The sequence below is a fragment of the Bos indicus genome, chromosome 4 (genome assembly GCF_029378745.1).
Source record: "Bos indicus isolate NIAB-ARS_2022 breed Sahiwal x Tharparkar chromosome 4, NIAB-ARS_B.indTharparkar_mat_pri_1.0, whole genome shotgun sequence".
NCBI classification, from domain to species: domain Eukaryota; kingdom Metazoa; phylum Chordata; class Mammalia; order Artiodactyla; family Bovidae; genus Bos; species Bos indicus.
This window is the reverse complement of record NC_091763.1, coordinates 73,110,351-73,126,352: the sequence shown is the minus strand read 5'-3', so window position 1 is coordinate 73,126,352 and position 16,002 is coordinate 73,110,351. Positions and strand designations below refer to the sequence as shown.

At 41.2% G+C, this 16,002-nt stretch overlaps 1 protein-coding gene across 1 annotated transcript; it reads right to left on the bottom strand.

Moving 5' to 3' along the window:
• Positions 1 to 1,119: 1,119 nt before the first annotated feature.
• Positions 1,120 to 3,968, bottom strand: LOC139182735 (uncharacterized). Its single transcript, XM_070787961.1, has 2 exons — positions 3,835 to 3,968; positions 1,120 to 2,815 (listed from the first exon to the last, which is right to left on the bottom strand). Exon 2 carries the CDS (start codon positions 2,813 to 2,815, stop codon positions 1,250 to 1,252), a length of 1,566 nt encoding a protein of 521 aa, XP_070644062.1. The 5' UTR covers positions 3,835 to 3,968; the 3' UTR covers positions 1,120 to 1,249.
• Between the last annotated feature and the right edge of the window lie 12,034 nt (positions 3,969 to 16,002).

The window sequence follows — 16,002 nt, the reverse complement described above, 5'->3', positions numbered from 1 at the left end:
TATATAAAGGCCGGGCAAGTTCCCCATAACCCGGAATCCAAATGCGACAGTAACCTGTGATTCCCAAAAATCCTCTCAATTGTCTTAAAGTCATAGGTAGGGGGTGATTTAGTATAGGTTTAATTCTCTCAGGGCCTATGGCCCTAGTCCCTTCTGATATGATTAGGCCCAGATATCTAACCGATTGTTGACAAAGCTGAGCCTTTTCTCTTGATGCCTTGTAACCACAGCCTGCCAGAAAGTTTAAGAAATCTTCTGAGGCTCGCGAACAAGCTTCCTCTGTCTCAGCACAGAGCAAAATATCATCTACATATTGTAACACCACTGCTTCAGAGCTATTAAAGTTTTGTAAATCCCGTGACAAACTTTGTCCGAATAAGTGAGGACTGTCACGAAATCCCTGGGGCAAAACTGTCCAGGTTAACTGAGAAGCTGGCTGCGTAGGGTCTTCAAAGGCAAATAGGAATTGACTTTCTTCCGCCAAAGGCACTGAATAGAAGGCATCCTTTAAATCAATTACTGAGAAATATTTGGCCCGTTCAGGAATTTCAGACAATAGAGTATAAGGATTAGGCACCACGGGGTGTAAAGGAACTACAGCCTCATTTATTATTCGTAAATCTTGAACTAGTCTCCATTTACCATTTGATTTCTTTATACCCAAAATAGGAGTGTTGCAAGGACTGTTACAGGGAATTAATAGTCCCTGTTCCTTTAAATTTTCGATGATGGGTTTTAACCCTTCTTTAACTTCAGGTTTCAGTGGATACTGCTTCTTATGTGGAAATACGTGTGGGTCTTTGAGCTTAACAACTACAGGAATAGCATTTTGTGCTCGACCCACAGATTTTCCATCAGCCCATACTCTAGGATTTACATTTTGTTCAACTAAAGGGAGAGAAAGGGAGGGCTCCATATTCATGAAAACAGAGGCATGGACCTTGCTCAGTATATCCCTTCCCAAAAGGGGTGAGGGAGATTCTGGCACAATCAGAAACTCGTGTGAAAACAGCACAGAATCCCAGTTGCAAGATAAAGAATAACTGAAATAATACCTTTTGGCTTGTCCAGACAGTCCCATTACGGAAGCGGATCGGGAAGAAAGTGGGCCAGAGGCTTCAGTAAGCACAGAATAAGTTGCCCCAGTATCTAAAAGGAAATCGACGGATTGGCCCCCCACAACTATTAATACCCGGGGTTCCTCAGGTGTAATTAGGATGGGAGCTTGTGTGGGGACCCCCGGGCACCTTCAGTCCTGATTGTCTTGAGAGTCCGACCCCGGAGACCTACGCCTCTGGGGGCAGTCTCTCTTCCAGTGTGGTCCTTTGCAGACCGGACATGGAGCCGGGGGCGGCTTAGATGCCTGAGGGCAATCCCGCTTGAGGTGCCCCTCCTTTCCACAGCAGTAGCAAGCCCATCCCTTTTCACCTGGGCCCCTCTGGGCATTTTTCTCAGGCTGTTTAAGAACGTTTTTCATAGCCATGGCGAAGGCTTCCGCCTTTTCCTTTGTCTTTTTTTGCCTTTCTTTCTTTTCCTCATATTCCCTACCATAATAGACTGTCTGAGCCAGTTGTAACAGAGTATCTAAAGACTGATTTGGTCCATACGCCTGTTTTAATAGCTTACGGCGGATATCTGGAGCCGACTGAGTGAGAAATCTATCCTTTAAGATCACTTTTCCCTCTTCACTTTCGGGATCAATCTCAGTGAATCTGCGAAGGCCTTCTCTCAGTCTATCTAGGAATTTACCAGGAGCTTCTTTCTCTTCCTGTTCTATATCTGCCAATTTGCCATAGTTTAAAGGCTTAGAACGCGCCTGCCTAAGTCCTTCAAGAATACATCTAACAAAATGACTCTGATCCCATCTTCCTTTAGCTGTGTTGTAGTCCCAGTCTGGTTCTATAGTTGGGACCGCCTGATTCCCAGTGGGGAGGGCCGCTATCTCGTTCTCCCTCTTCCCTACTGATTCATTACCAAGCCACTCATCTCCATAAGCAACCGCTTTTCCCAAAACTCGAGTCTTTGACTCAGGAGTTAGCGTTTGTCCCAAGATATACATCACATCCTTCCAAGTGAGGTCATAAAGCAAAGTAACACCTTTAAAAGCTCTGATATATTTTTCTGGGTCCTCTAAATAGTCTCCCAGATCCTCCTTGATTCTTTGTATTTCTTGATAAGAAAAAGGCTTATTAACTCTCATGGACTGATTATTTCTCCTGGTGGGTGTTTCATAAAGAGGCAACAGCTTGTGTGGCTGTTCCTCAGTCTCTCTGGCTGCTCTGCGCATATGATCCCAGGGATAGATTGGAGAAACCTGTTTTTCCTCTTCTCTTTGTCTCCTGTCCTCCATCTCATCGCTTACTTCGATGGTCTGAGTTTCTACTGAAACCAGAGTAATCTGAGGTCGTACTGAGACAGGAGTTGTTTGGACCTCCATGTGGGCAGTTTGAATCCCAGTTTGGAGTCCCAGGTACGGGGGCAAAGGAAGAGGATAGGGAGGAGCTGAAGGTTTCACACCCAAATCTATACCCTTAGGACATAAGTCTGGCATATTTCGCAGAGAGAAAAAGGGCAACACATATGCTACTTCTACCCATTTCCCTTGTTCCTTACAGAACCGGTCTAATTGTAGAACAGTATTATACTTAAGAGACCCTCCAACTGGCCACCGTTCGCCGTCCTCCAATGGATACCGTGGCCATGCAGTATCACATAGGAAGACCAGGTGTGTCTTCTTTAAGCCCTGGGGATCAAATCTATCCCAGTTTTTCAGGATACAGTTCAAAGGAGTGAGGCTGGAATTGTTAGCTCCCATCTGTAAGAGAGAAAAAAAGCGACCAGCGCCATTTTTCCTACCGGAGGCGTCCCTCCCTGCTCTAGATGGGGGTGTAGACAGACGTTACACCAAAAGCTTTTCCTTCCTGGTCGGACTTAGTCTGTCCCTTACCGACGCAGGGGCCGTACTCGTCCCTCCCGGTTCTACCACCGAGACGGGGTGGGGATGTACCAGGGGTAGACTTGATAGCATCCCTACTTGACGTCCAGCTCTTCACCCTTAACCTTGCTTGCCTCTGATGTCACCCGGGGTGAATCAGAGTAACTTTCCGGAATGCCTCCCAAGCTAAGACCATTGTGGGAAACATTCGTCACCTGAGTGCCTGTGCACGACCCTGAGTATTTCCTGACCACAATAAGACCGACGCGAACATAAAACTGAGATGTTCTTTCCAAGCATCACCACACCAGTATAACAGCCTCCTCTGATCCACTAAGAGCCGGCATTACCAAAGAAAAAAAAAACCCATCGCAGTCCCAATCTGAGTAACCTTTAACCTCAGAGATGTTCTGGGAGCTAGAGCTCCATCTAGCTTCCGAACTTTCGATTCCTAGCGAGGCTAGACACTTTCTTGACTACCAATCCAAGTTTGGGACCTAAGCCACAGTACAGTAACAGTATAGATCACAAGTCCCTTGAAAGTCTATGATCCGATAGATTAGGTTAGTACTTCTAATTCCCAAGGCGTTATGAAATGGTCAAAGAGACCGAAAAGTTTGACCGAGAAAGGAGAGTTCGGTCCACACGCTTTGCTCATTTCTGGTCGGTTCCTGAAGGAGACATTGGGTGCCTCTTGGCATTGGCAGGTCGGTATAACGCCCCGACAGGTTTCTGCCGTAAGCCCTATGAGATCACCGTGGAACCGCAGAGCAGGGCTCCTTACTTGTTTCACGCAGGGCATGCCATTCATTCACACAAGCACACGGTAGAGTTAGTAAAGCACAGCAGAAAACGTGTTCGCTAAGAGAACAAAGAACTAAAGCTCCAAGCATCCTTACCTTGTCCTGAAGGATCCCGGACGAGCCCCCAAGATGAAAGGTTGTTGTTGAATCACGCGAATACACCAGGATTCTTGGCCCCCGGAGGAGAAGAATTCAATCCGGGGCCAGAGACGAGGCTTGATCGCTCGGAGCGATTTATTTTTGTGTAATAAAGTTTTATTAAAGTATAAAGGAGATAGAGAAAGCTTCTGACATAGGCATCAGAAGGGGGCAGAAAGAGTACCCCCCTGCTAGTGTTTAGCTGGATGTTATATAGTCACTAGCAGTCTGTTAATGAAAGAAAGGAATGTCTTAAAATTCAGAATGGCACCAGGCCCCTCACCCATAAGATGCATTTTGGGATAAATGGTTTATCCTGGGCCATAAAATGATTAACTTGAATCTTGAAGAAGGGCAGACCACCATACAAATAGTTTCATTTACATAGATTAGGGGAACAATATCCATACTGGTTTGTCAAGTAGGTTCTGGGCCAAGAGGCGGAACCGACTTGGAGACAGAGTTTTGGGGTAAAGGCATAGTACATTAGCATAGCTTAAGACAAACATTTCCATAAGAAAAAGGCATTGGTTATCTCTAGACTGGAGAATAGCTAACTTCAGGCGAAGCCGGGTGTCATTATGGCAACACAGTATTTTAAGAGAAACCTCCCTTTAAATTTGTATAGAGAAGGAAAAAATATTGCTAGTTTGTTTCCTCCTGCCACTTAAGAGAGATAAAAATGTCTGACACTTGCAGGCTATTTCCTCCATTTGGAGACCCCTGGCCTTCCTGCCTGTTACCCTCTCAGTCTCCTTTGTTTCTTTTACATTTATTTCTGCACTAATTTTTAGATTTATTTCCTTCTACTAACCCTGGGGTTCTTCATTTCTTCTTTTTCTAGTTACTTTAGGTGTAGATTAGTTATTTATTTGATTTCTCTCCTGTTTCTTGAGGTAGGCTTGTATTGCTATGAACCTCCCCTTTAGCACTGCTTTTACTAAATCCCATAGGTTTGGGTTGTTGTGTTTTCATTTTCATTTGTTGCTATGCATATTTTGATTTCTTTTTTTAATTTATTCTGTGATTTGTTGGTTATTCAGAACTGTGTTGTTTAGCCTCCACATGTTTGTATTTTTAATAGTTTTTTTTCCCCCCTATAGTTGACATCTAATCTTACCACATTATGATCAGAAAATATGCTTGAGATGATTTCAATTTTTTTGAATTTACCAAGGCTAGATTTATGGACCAGGATGTGATCTATCCTGGAGAAGGTTCCGTGTGCACTTGAGAAAAAGGTGAAATTCATTGTTTTAGGGTGAAATGTCCTATAGATCCGAGAAGGTAATGGCACCCCACTCCAGTACTCTTGCCTGGAAAATCCGATAGATGGAGGAGCCTGGTAGGCTGCAGTCCATGGGGTCGCTAAGAGTCGGGCACGACCGAGCGACTTCACTTTCACTTTTCACTTTCATGCATTGGAGAAGGAAATGGCAGCCCACTCCAGTGTTCTTGCCTGGAGAATCCCAGGGACGGCGGAGCCTGGTGGGTTGCCATCTATGGGGTCGCACAGAGTCAGACACGACTTAAGCGACTTAGCAGCAGTAGCAGCAGTCCTATAGATATCAATTAGATCTAACTGATCCATTGTACCATTTAAAGTTTGTGTTTCCTTGCTAATTTTCTGTTTAGTTGATCTATCCATAGGTGTGAGTGGTCTCCCGCTATTAGTGTGTTACTGTTAATTTCCCCTTTCATACTTGTTAGCATTTGTCTTACATATTGCAGTGCTCCTATGTTGAGTGCATATATATTTATAATAGTTATATCTTCTTCTTGGATTGATCCTTTGATCATTATGTAATGTCCTTTGTCTCTTTTCATGGCCTTTATTTCAAAGTCTATTTTATCTGATATGAGTATTGCTGCTCCTGCTTTCTTTTGGTCTCCATTTGCATGAAATATCTTTTTCCAGCCATTCACTTTCAGTCTGTATGTGTCCCTAGGTTTGAGTTGGGTCTCTTGTAGACAGCATATATAGGGGTCTTGTTTTTATATCCATTCAACCAGTCTTTGTCTTTTGATTAGGGCATTCAACCCAATTACATTTAAGTTAATTATTGATAAGAAGATCCCATTACAATTTACTTTGTTGTCTTGGGTTCAATTTTATAAACCTTTTCTGTGTTTCCTGTCTAGAGAAGATTCTTTATAATTTGTTGAAGAGCTGGTTTGGTGATGCTGAATTCTCTCAGCTTTTGTTTGTCTGTAAAGCTTTTGATTTCTCCTTCATATTTGAATGAGATCCTTGCTGGGTACAGCAATCTGGGGTTGTAGATCTTCTTCTGAGACTCCTATGATTCGAATGGTGGGGCATTTGACATTGTCCCAGAGGTTTCTGAGGTTGTCCTCATTTCTTTTAATTCTTTTTTCTTTTTTCCTCTCTGCCCGTTTATTTCCACCATTCTATCTTCTACCTCACTTATCCTGTCTTCTGCCTCAGTTATTCTACTGTTGGTTCCCTCCAGCATGTTTTTGATCTCACTTATCACATTATTCATTCTTGATTGACTCTTTTTTATTTCTTCTATGTCCTTGTTAAACGTTTCTTGCATCTTCTCAATCCTTGTCTCCAGACTATTTATCTGTAACTCCATTTTGTTTTCAAGAGTTTGGATTATGTTTACTATCATTCTAAATTCTTTTTCAGGTAGACTCCCTATCTCCTCTTTGGTTTGTGGGCTTTTATAATGTTCTTTTACCTGCTGAATATTTCTCTGCCTTTTCATCTTGTTTAGGTTGCTGTGTTTGGGGTGGTCTTTCTGTATGCTGGAAGTTTGTGGTTCTCTTTATTATGGAGGTTCCTCTGTGTGGGTGGGGTTGGACGAGTGGCTTGTCAAGATTTCCTGGTTAGGGAAGCTTGAGTCAGTGTTCTGGTGGGTAGAGCTGGATCTCTTTTCTCTGGAGTGCAATGAAGTGTCCAGTAGTGAGTTTTGAGGTGTCTTTGGGTTTGGTGTGACTTTTGGCTGCCTGTATTTTTGTGCTCAGAGTTATGTTCCTGTGTTGTTGGAGAATTAGCTTGATATGTCTTGCTCTGAAACTTGTTGGCTTTTGGGTGCAGCTTGGTTTCAGTGTAGGTATGGAGGCTTTTGGATGAGCTCTTGTCTATTAATGTTCCCTGGAGTCAGGAGTTTTCTGGTGTTCTCAAGTTTGGGATTTAAGCCTCCTGCCTCTGGCTTTCAGTCTTATTCTTATAGTAGCCTCAAGAGTTCTCCATCCATACAGCACTGATGCTAAAACATTTAGGTTAATGGTGAAAAGGTTCTCCACAGTGGGGGACACCCAGAGAGGTTCACAGAGTTACACGGAGAAGAGAAAAGGGAGGAAGGAGATAGAGGTGACCAGGATGATAGGAGGGGGAGTCAAAAGGAGAGAGACCAATCTAGCCTGTGATCAGTTCCTTAAGTGTTCTCCACAGCCCAGAACACACAAAGAGATTCACAGAGTTAAGTAGAGAAGAGAAGTGGGAGGGAGGAGATAGAGGTGACCTGGGGGAGAAAAAGGAGAGTCAAAGGGGATAAAGCAATCAAGCAAGTAATCACACTCCTAAGTAAAAATGGGTACTGCAGATTGGATTCTTAAAGGTACAGAGTTGATAATAAATACCAAAAAGCAAAGATTAAAAATCTAGAGTAGAGGTTAGACTTTCAAAATACAAAAGAAAAAAAAACAAAATCACAAAATTTATAAAAAAAAATATGAAATTTGCTTTAAAGATAGGGTCTTTTTTTTTTTTTTTGCATGGTAATAGTAGGTTTTAAAAATGAAAATTAAAGGAGTAATAAAGAACTTAAAAATTAAAAAAAAATTAAAAATGTTAATAGTAAAATATATCTAGTAATCTCTCTGGAGCTTTTGAGGGCAGTGTGGGGTCAGTTCAGTTTCAGATAGTTCCTTGTTCCAGCTTATACTTCATCTCAAGGTCTATATAGGTCCCTTCCAATGTAGCCAATGCTAACTACAGGGTTTTAATCTGTTGCACCTGTCACTTCTAAAGGGGTTCCCTTTTCCTTGTTTATTTTGGCTTCCTCTGTTTGCAAGTCTCTTCAAGATCTAACTTCCGCCCTGACACAAGGGGGTGGAGGTGGTCATTTATTTAGGCTCACTTGTTCAATTTTGCTGCGGGGAGGGAGGAACACTGCAAACAAATATCACTGGCGTGTGGAGGGAGTGCTTGCAGTGTCTGGGCCACACTGGGTTTGCCCCTACTCACAGCATGTGTGCTTTCCCAGACTATGCTGCTCAGGCTCCAGGTTGCTCTGCAGGGGAACTGTCTAAGGTGGGCCCTGGGTTGCGTGCACTTCCCAGGTCTAAGCCACTCAGGTTCAGGTTCCCGGGTACTCCACAAAGGCACAGACTCAGTTGGGCCTGCTTTTTGTGCCCTTCCTGGATCTGAGCAGCTCAGGTGACCAGGTGCTTGGTGAGCACACACTCCCCAGGTGGGGCGGTGTATCTTATCACCTCCCCTGCCCAAGCTGCTCAGTTTCCTGGGTGCTCAGCAGGACGCAGTCTCAGGAGTTCCGTGTGTCTCTGGGGAGCTGATCTCTGGCTGCCACCCTCCTGGCAGATGTCAATCGTCCAGGATCCCAGGAAGACTTGGTTAGCAACTGGGAGCCTGCTTGCAGTTTGGTAGAAGATGCCATCTCTGGGGCCAAGTTTGCCCCTTGCCTTCCAGCTCTGGCTGTCGCCTGTCTGCCTCCCTGCCTCCAGCGGGGGATGGGCCTGTCCTCAGCCTGCTAGCTCTCCTCTGGTATTCTCTCAAACCTTTGTTCTGTGAGCGGGCCTGGCAGTGCCTTAGGTTAGAGTTTTTAGTGGGAAAGTTCTCTCTCTTTCCTACAGTTTGGGTTGCTATCTCACATTAGCTCCCTCAGATTGTCCTCAGGGCATTCAGGCCCAGTCCTTACCCTAAGCATGCAGCCCACACCTCCCTGTTCAGCCCCCACTGACTGGTGCCTGATGCAAGCATCTGGGCTACTTCTCTGCAGGGAGTTGCAGTTAGGAGCATAATCTGTGGGTTTTTTTTATTTAGCTTTTCCTCCTGCTTATGTTGCCCTCTGAGATTCCAAAACTCCCCACAGACCTGCCGGTGAGAGGGTTTCCTGGTGTTTGGAAACTTCTCCTGTTTTAGGACTTCCTCCCCGGGATGGGTCTCCATCCCTAACTCTTTCGTCTCTCCTTTTATCTTTTATATTTTGTCTTATGTCCTTTCAAAAACAATAGGCTGCCTTTCCAGGTGCCTTGTGTCCTCCACCAGTGTTCAGAAGTTGTTTTGTGGTATTTGCTCAGCATTCAAATGATCTTTTGATGAATTTGTGGGGAGAAAGTGGTCTCCCCATCCTATTCCTCCACCGTCTTAGGGGGAGATTTTCAATATGTATTTAAGTACCAATCATCTACTGGGTCTATGGGTAATCTAAGATATTGAACCTGATCTTAATTAGCTTGCAATTTAATTGAATGCCAACATTCTGCCCAAGAAACAATGAACCTTGTTTAAATGAATAATGGTCCTTGGACTCAAGTCCTTTATCTGTAGGAATATATAGTAACCTCCAGAGCAGTGAGAATTAGTTGAGGTATCTTATGAAAATCACTAGTGCATTGCCTAGCACATTTTGTTGTGTTAGTCATTTAGACGTGTCCAACTCTTGGTGACCCCATGGACTGTAGCCCACCAGGCTCCTGTGTCCATGGGATTCTCCAGGCAAGAATACTGGAGTGGATTTCCATTTCCTTCTCTAGGGGATCTTCTTGCCAGAGTAGAACCCAGGTCTCCTGCATGCAGGCAGATTTTTTTATCATCTGAACTATAGGGAAGTCCCTTATACTAGCACACAGATGAGCTCAATAAATAATAGCTAGTAATGTAGCTAATGACAGCAGCATCTGTAGTATAGACAGCTAAATTTTTAGTAGTTTAAACCTTATGGGGTCAAATGGGAGTGCATGTTCATGGAAACATTAATCAATATTAGTTTGATGTCTACTTTCAGATGTACAGCTAGAATCAAGTTCTTTTTTCTCCTAAATGAAGTAGCCTTTTGTATTTATTTTCTAGGGCTGTCATAACAAGTACTACAGTGGTATCAAATACAGAAATGTATTTTATCACAGTACTGGAGGGTAGTGCTCAAAGATAAAGTTGTAAGTATATTTAATTCCTTCTGAGGCCTCTCTCCTTGGCTTGCAGATAATTGCCTCCTTATGTGTTTAATTGGTTGTTTCTGTGTATGCATGTGTCCAGTATCTGTACATCCAAATTTCCTCTTCACATAAGGCTTCCAGTCACATTGGATTATGGCTGACCCTAGAGACCTTGCCTTAATTTGATCAGCTCTTTAAAGACCTTCAAATATGGTTACATTCTAAAGTACGAGGGGTTGGGACTTCAACATACAAATTTGGGGATGACACAATTCTGTCCATATTGCCTTTGCATGAATACACAGAATCACAGAGACAGATTATGTACCACAGTTCTATTATTGCCTAGTCCAAGAACCCAGTGCAAAAGAAAGGGAAAGATTCTTAGCTAAAATGATGCAGATAGGGAACAGTCTCTGGTCATCAATGAAGAATTTGGCACACAACAAAATACTGACAGTCTGTGGATAGATCTGCAGGAGATTTAGCCCAATTTTATAGAGAAAGGAGGAATGGAATTTTTCTCAGTAGGTTTCCGAATGTGTAACTCAGGACTCAGAAAGAGTGCATGTCCTAATACCTCAGCATCTGGAGAAGTGATCATTGGAACAAACCAATCTCCTTCTTATAGGCTTCTTACAGCATCACTTTCTTTTCAGAGTCACCAGGTAACAGAGAAGAGGGTGCCTACTGATATTTGTGGTGTCTATGCACTCAGAGTCTAGAAATGCCCAGAAAAATAAATAAACTGACAGTTGAAAAATATACTTAACACTTCTAAGAATGAATGATTATAAAAGTGTCATAGCAGGTGTCACTATCAAGTATATTTCCTGGAGCAACTTTAGGCACCAATAAAAGGCTGTTGTTCCACAGAAGCTGTAATATATAATGATTAAGACTCTGTTGTATATATAAGATATAGTATAGAATGGATAAACAAAGTCCTCATAGGTATAGCACAGGGAACCATATTCAATATCCTGTGATACACCATAGTGAAAAAGAATACATACACACACACACACACACACACACACACACACACACACACACACACACACACACACACACATATATTTCAAGCTCTTGCTCCAGAGTTGCTGGCTCAGAGTCAGAAATTATGTTTATTAGCTGAGTTGGGTGACTTTGGGCAAGTTTATTGACTATTGCTTCTCAACACCTTCATATGTAAATGGGGGATAAACTGGTTCTTATATCATTGGATAGTTCTGAGGATTACCTGACTTAAGATGTGTAAAGCACTAAGAATATTATATTATCACCAAGAAATCCACAGTGAAGCACTCAGTCTCCACAAAGGGAAGGAAATTTCTAAAATGCTCCTTGCCAGATATAGCAAATAAAAACATAGATTGCTCAGTCAAATTTTATGATATAAACAATGAATACTTTTAGAATAACTATGTCCCAAATATTGTATTAACACTCATACCAAAAAAGTATTGTTTATCTGAAATTCAGACTAATGGGGCATCGTGTATTTTTTTAATCTGGCTTTCCAAAGGGAAACATATTAAGTCATATTAGGAAAGAATATCAGAGAGCACAATTCTTTGAGTGCCACAGTTGTTTAATAAACACATGTATTACAACTGGTAAACTTAAGGGGGCTATAATGCAGATAACTTGGAAAAAATGAAAGCATTTGGATTGACCTTGTGCATTAGGAAAACTAAGTAGCATGCACACAGGAAAATGAATTACTAAGCCCCATTAAAGTGGCCACTGAATTATAATCTCAATTCTCTTACAGAATTTGTGTCATGAATAAGGTATTTAGTAATATTTTTATCTTTGAAAAATTAGTTTATGATGAAACAACAAAGAATAAATGGAAAAATATTTCAGGTGGTAAATTAGAAAATATGAGGCAAATGAAAGGGTTCATGAACTCAGAGATAAATCAAGAATGACTTGTAGTCCAGCTGAAAGTAATAAGGAGCAATCTAGAAACAGATGGAGTTGAAATAGAGATGCTGCTGCTGCTAAGTCGCTTCAGTCATGTCCGACTCTGTGAGACCCCAGACACGGCAGCCCACAAGGCTCCTCTGTCCCTGGGATTCTCCAGGCAAGAATACTGGAGTGGCTTGTCATTTCCTTCTCCAATGCATGAAAGTGAAAAGTGAAAGTGAAGTCGCTCTGTCGTGCCCAACTCTTAGCGACCCCATGGACTGCAGCCTACCAGGCTTCTCCGTTCATGGGATTTTCTAGGCAAGAGTACTGGAGTGGGTTGCCATTGAGATGAGACAGATTCTAAATGTGTTTCAAGACAAAAGTCATGGAACAGGGGAACTATGCCTAACTTTATTACCACCATCCAGCTATGATATTCTCCTCAGAAATGGTTTGGTTCGGTTGCCTCAGATTTTGTAAAAAATACATTCCAAGGGGAAAAACACTTCATTGTGAATTCATCAAGGCTTTCCATTTCAAGGGCAGAGTGTAATAGGAACAATAACAACAACCAAAAATGTTGCTGTTTACATTTTTAAAGTAGAAAAAAAGAAAGTTAATCATAACCTACAGCAAATATTCTCCATACAAAAAAAGAGTCACATTGTCTCTAAGGGAATTCTAAAAGTAAGACAGGATATATACATGCAAGCATTTGAGAGTCTTAATGTAAATAAGTTTTATCTAAGATTTTTTTTCAAGTATTCTGATTCCTACACACATGAATACTTCTAAACACTCATTCCTCTTAAATGTAATACAAGAGAACAATACAATTCAACCCACTCAAATTGGCAAATCACTAAAGATTTCTCTTTGAACAGGTACATATTTAGTTCTTATTGTTGCTCTATCATCACAACTGCTAATGCACAAACCAACAAAGAAAAAGAATTAAAGAAAATGAAGCTAAAAGCTTTATTTATATAAATGAAATTTGTCTCTCACAAGCACAGAAAGAATTTTCAAATTGATCAGAAATTATATGTAACATTTTTTAAAATTTCACAGCAATCAAAAATATGGAGTAGGAAGAATTTTTATTATTTTTATTAAAAATAAGTATTATGGATATGTTTGAGTATTTTGGAATTCATGGAGATAATACAGTGATTTATGGTTTTCAAATATTTGATGGGTTTGACAATGTAAATCAATTTTTAAAAAACATTTTATAATTTTCAAACACACATTTTTCAAAAGAAAAGGACTCATGTTTTTATGATGTAATTAACCCTAGCTCAAAATTTTAAACTTTAATTGATTTCACTAGCATAATTTTTTTCCTTCAACTGAGAGGGAGACAAATACGTTACCCAAAAGTCTCTCTGCTAAGGGTTGAATCTTGAAATTTTCTCTATGGAAGTCCTAACAGGATAGTAGGTTGTCTAATACAACACATGTAGGTGGACAATATAAAAATAATCATGTTACAATCCCCCAGATGATCAGTTTCTTCACTCACACAATTCCACTTTCATCCCTGTGACAGTTTTGCCAAAGAATGATGATCTTGGATATATACTTAGAAAATTCAGTTTCATAGTTTTTGAATGGTCTACAATCCAGCACTTAAGGGTTATAGTGGCAATAAAGGTAGATCAGAATTAAAGCAGAGAACAAAATGTAGATATCAGCAAAATCATGTACACTTCTAACTCTCCCACAAAACTTAGACCAATTCAAAACTCACTAACAGTGATGTGGAAGTGGAAAGTTCAAATTCAGCCTATAGTCTATGTTTAAATATTTGCTACTAGTATTAGCCAACTACTCTTAGCAATATTTAAAATAAACAGCTAAGAATCAAAATAATTCAAAGAAAGATTTCTTTTTTCCAAACCCTTATTCTTATTTTTATCTTAGATTGATCCTGTAAACACAAGAGAAGACTCTACACATGGACATCACCAGACGACACCAAAATCAGATTGATTATATTCTTTGCAGCCAAAGATGGAGAAGCTCTACACATTCAGCAAAAATAAGACCGGGACCTGACTGTGGCTCAGATCATGAACTCCTTTTACAAATTCAGACTGAAATTGAAGAAAGTGGAGAAAATCACTTGACCATTCAGGTATGACCTAAATCAAAGCACTTATGACTATACACTGGAAGTGAGAAATAGATTTAAGGGACTAGATCTGATAGACAGAGTGCCTGATGAACTATGGATGGAGGTTCATGACATTGTACAGGAGAGAGGAGTCAAGACCATCCCCAAGAAAAAGAAATGCAAAAAAGAAAAATGGCTGTCTGAAGAGGCCTTACAAATAGCTGTTAAAAGATGGGAAGTGAAAAGTGAAGGAGAAAAGGAAAGATATAGCCATTTGAATGCAGAGCTCCAAATAGCAAGGAGAGATAAGAAAGCCTTCCTCAGAGATCAATGCAAAGAAATAGAGGAAAACAATGGAATAGGAAAGACTAGAGATCTCAAGAAAATTAGAGATACCAAAGGAACATTTCTTGCAAAGATGGGCTCAATAAAGGACAGAAATGGTAAGGACCTAACAGAAGCAGAAGATATTAGGAAGAGGTGGCAAGAATACACAGAAGAACTGTACAAAAAAGATCTTCACGGCCCAGATATTCACAATGGTATGATCACTCAACTAGAGCCAGACATCCAGACATGATTTAGCTACTGAATTGAACTGAACTGATCCTGTAAAATGATTCCTTCAAAAATTATTGAGAGTAATTCAAAAGTTGTAATGTTCAGTTCAGTTCAGTTCAGTCACTCAGCCGTGTCCAACTCTTTGCATCCCCATGAATCCCAGCACGCCAGGCCTCCCTGTCCATCACCAACTCCCAGAGTTCACTCACACTCACATCCATCGAGTCAGTGATGCCATCCACCATCTCATCCTCTGTCATCCCCTTCTCCTCCTGCCCTCAATCCCTCCCAGCATCAGAGTCTTTTCCAATGAGTCAACTCTTCACATGAGGTGGCCAAAGTACTGGAGTTTCAGCTTTAGCATCATTCCTTCCAAAGAAATCCCAGGGCTGATCTCCTTCAGAATGGACTGGTTGGATCTCCTTGCAGTCCAAGGGACTCTCAAGAGTCTTCTCCAACACCACAGTTCAAAAGCATCAATTCTTCAGCACTCAGCTTTCTTCACAGTCCAACTCTCACATCCATACATGACCATTGGAAAAACCATAGCCTTGACTAGACAGACCTTTGTTGGCAAAGTCATGTCTCTGCTTTTCAATATGCTATCTAGGTTGGTCATAACTTTCCTTCCAAGCAGTAAGCGTCTTTTAATTTCATGGCTGCAATCAAGATCTCCAGTGATTTTGGAGCCCCCAAAAATAAAGTCTGACACCGTTTCCACTGTTTCCCATCTAATTCCCATTAACTGATGGGACCAGATGCCATGATCTTCATTTTCTGAATGTTGAGCTTTAAGCCAACTTTTTCACTCTCCACTTTCACCTTCATCAAGAGGCTTTTTAGTTCCTCTTCACTTTCTGCCATAAAGGTGGTGTCATCTGCATATTTGAGGTTATTAATATTTCTCCCAGAAATCTTGATTCCAGCTTGTGCTTCTTTCAGCCCAGCGTTTCTCATGATGTACCCTGAATATAAGTTAAATAAGCAGGGTGACAATATACAGCCTTGACTAACTCCTTTTCCTATTTGGAACCAGTCTGTTGTTCCATGTCCAGTTCTAACTGTTGCTTCCTGACCTGCATATAGGTTTCTCAAGAGGCAGGTCAGGTGGTCTGGTATTCCCATCTCTTTCAGAGTTTTCCAGTTTATTGTGATCCACATAGTCAAAGGTATTGGCATAGTCAATAAAGCAGAAATAGATGGTTTTCTGGAACTCGCTTGCTTTTTTCATGATCCAGTGGATGTTGGCAATTTGATCTCTGGTTCCTCTGCCTTTTCTAAAACCAGCTTGAACATCAGGAAGTTCACAGTTCACGTATTGCTGAAGCCTGGCTTAGAGAATTTTGAGCATTACTTTACTAGCGTGTGAGATGAGTGCAATT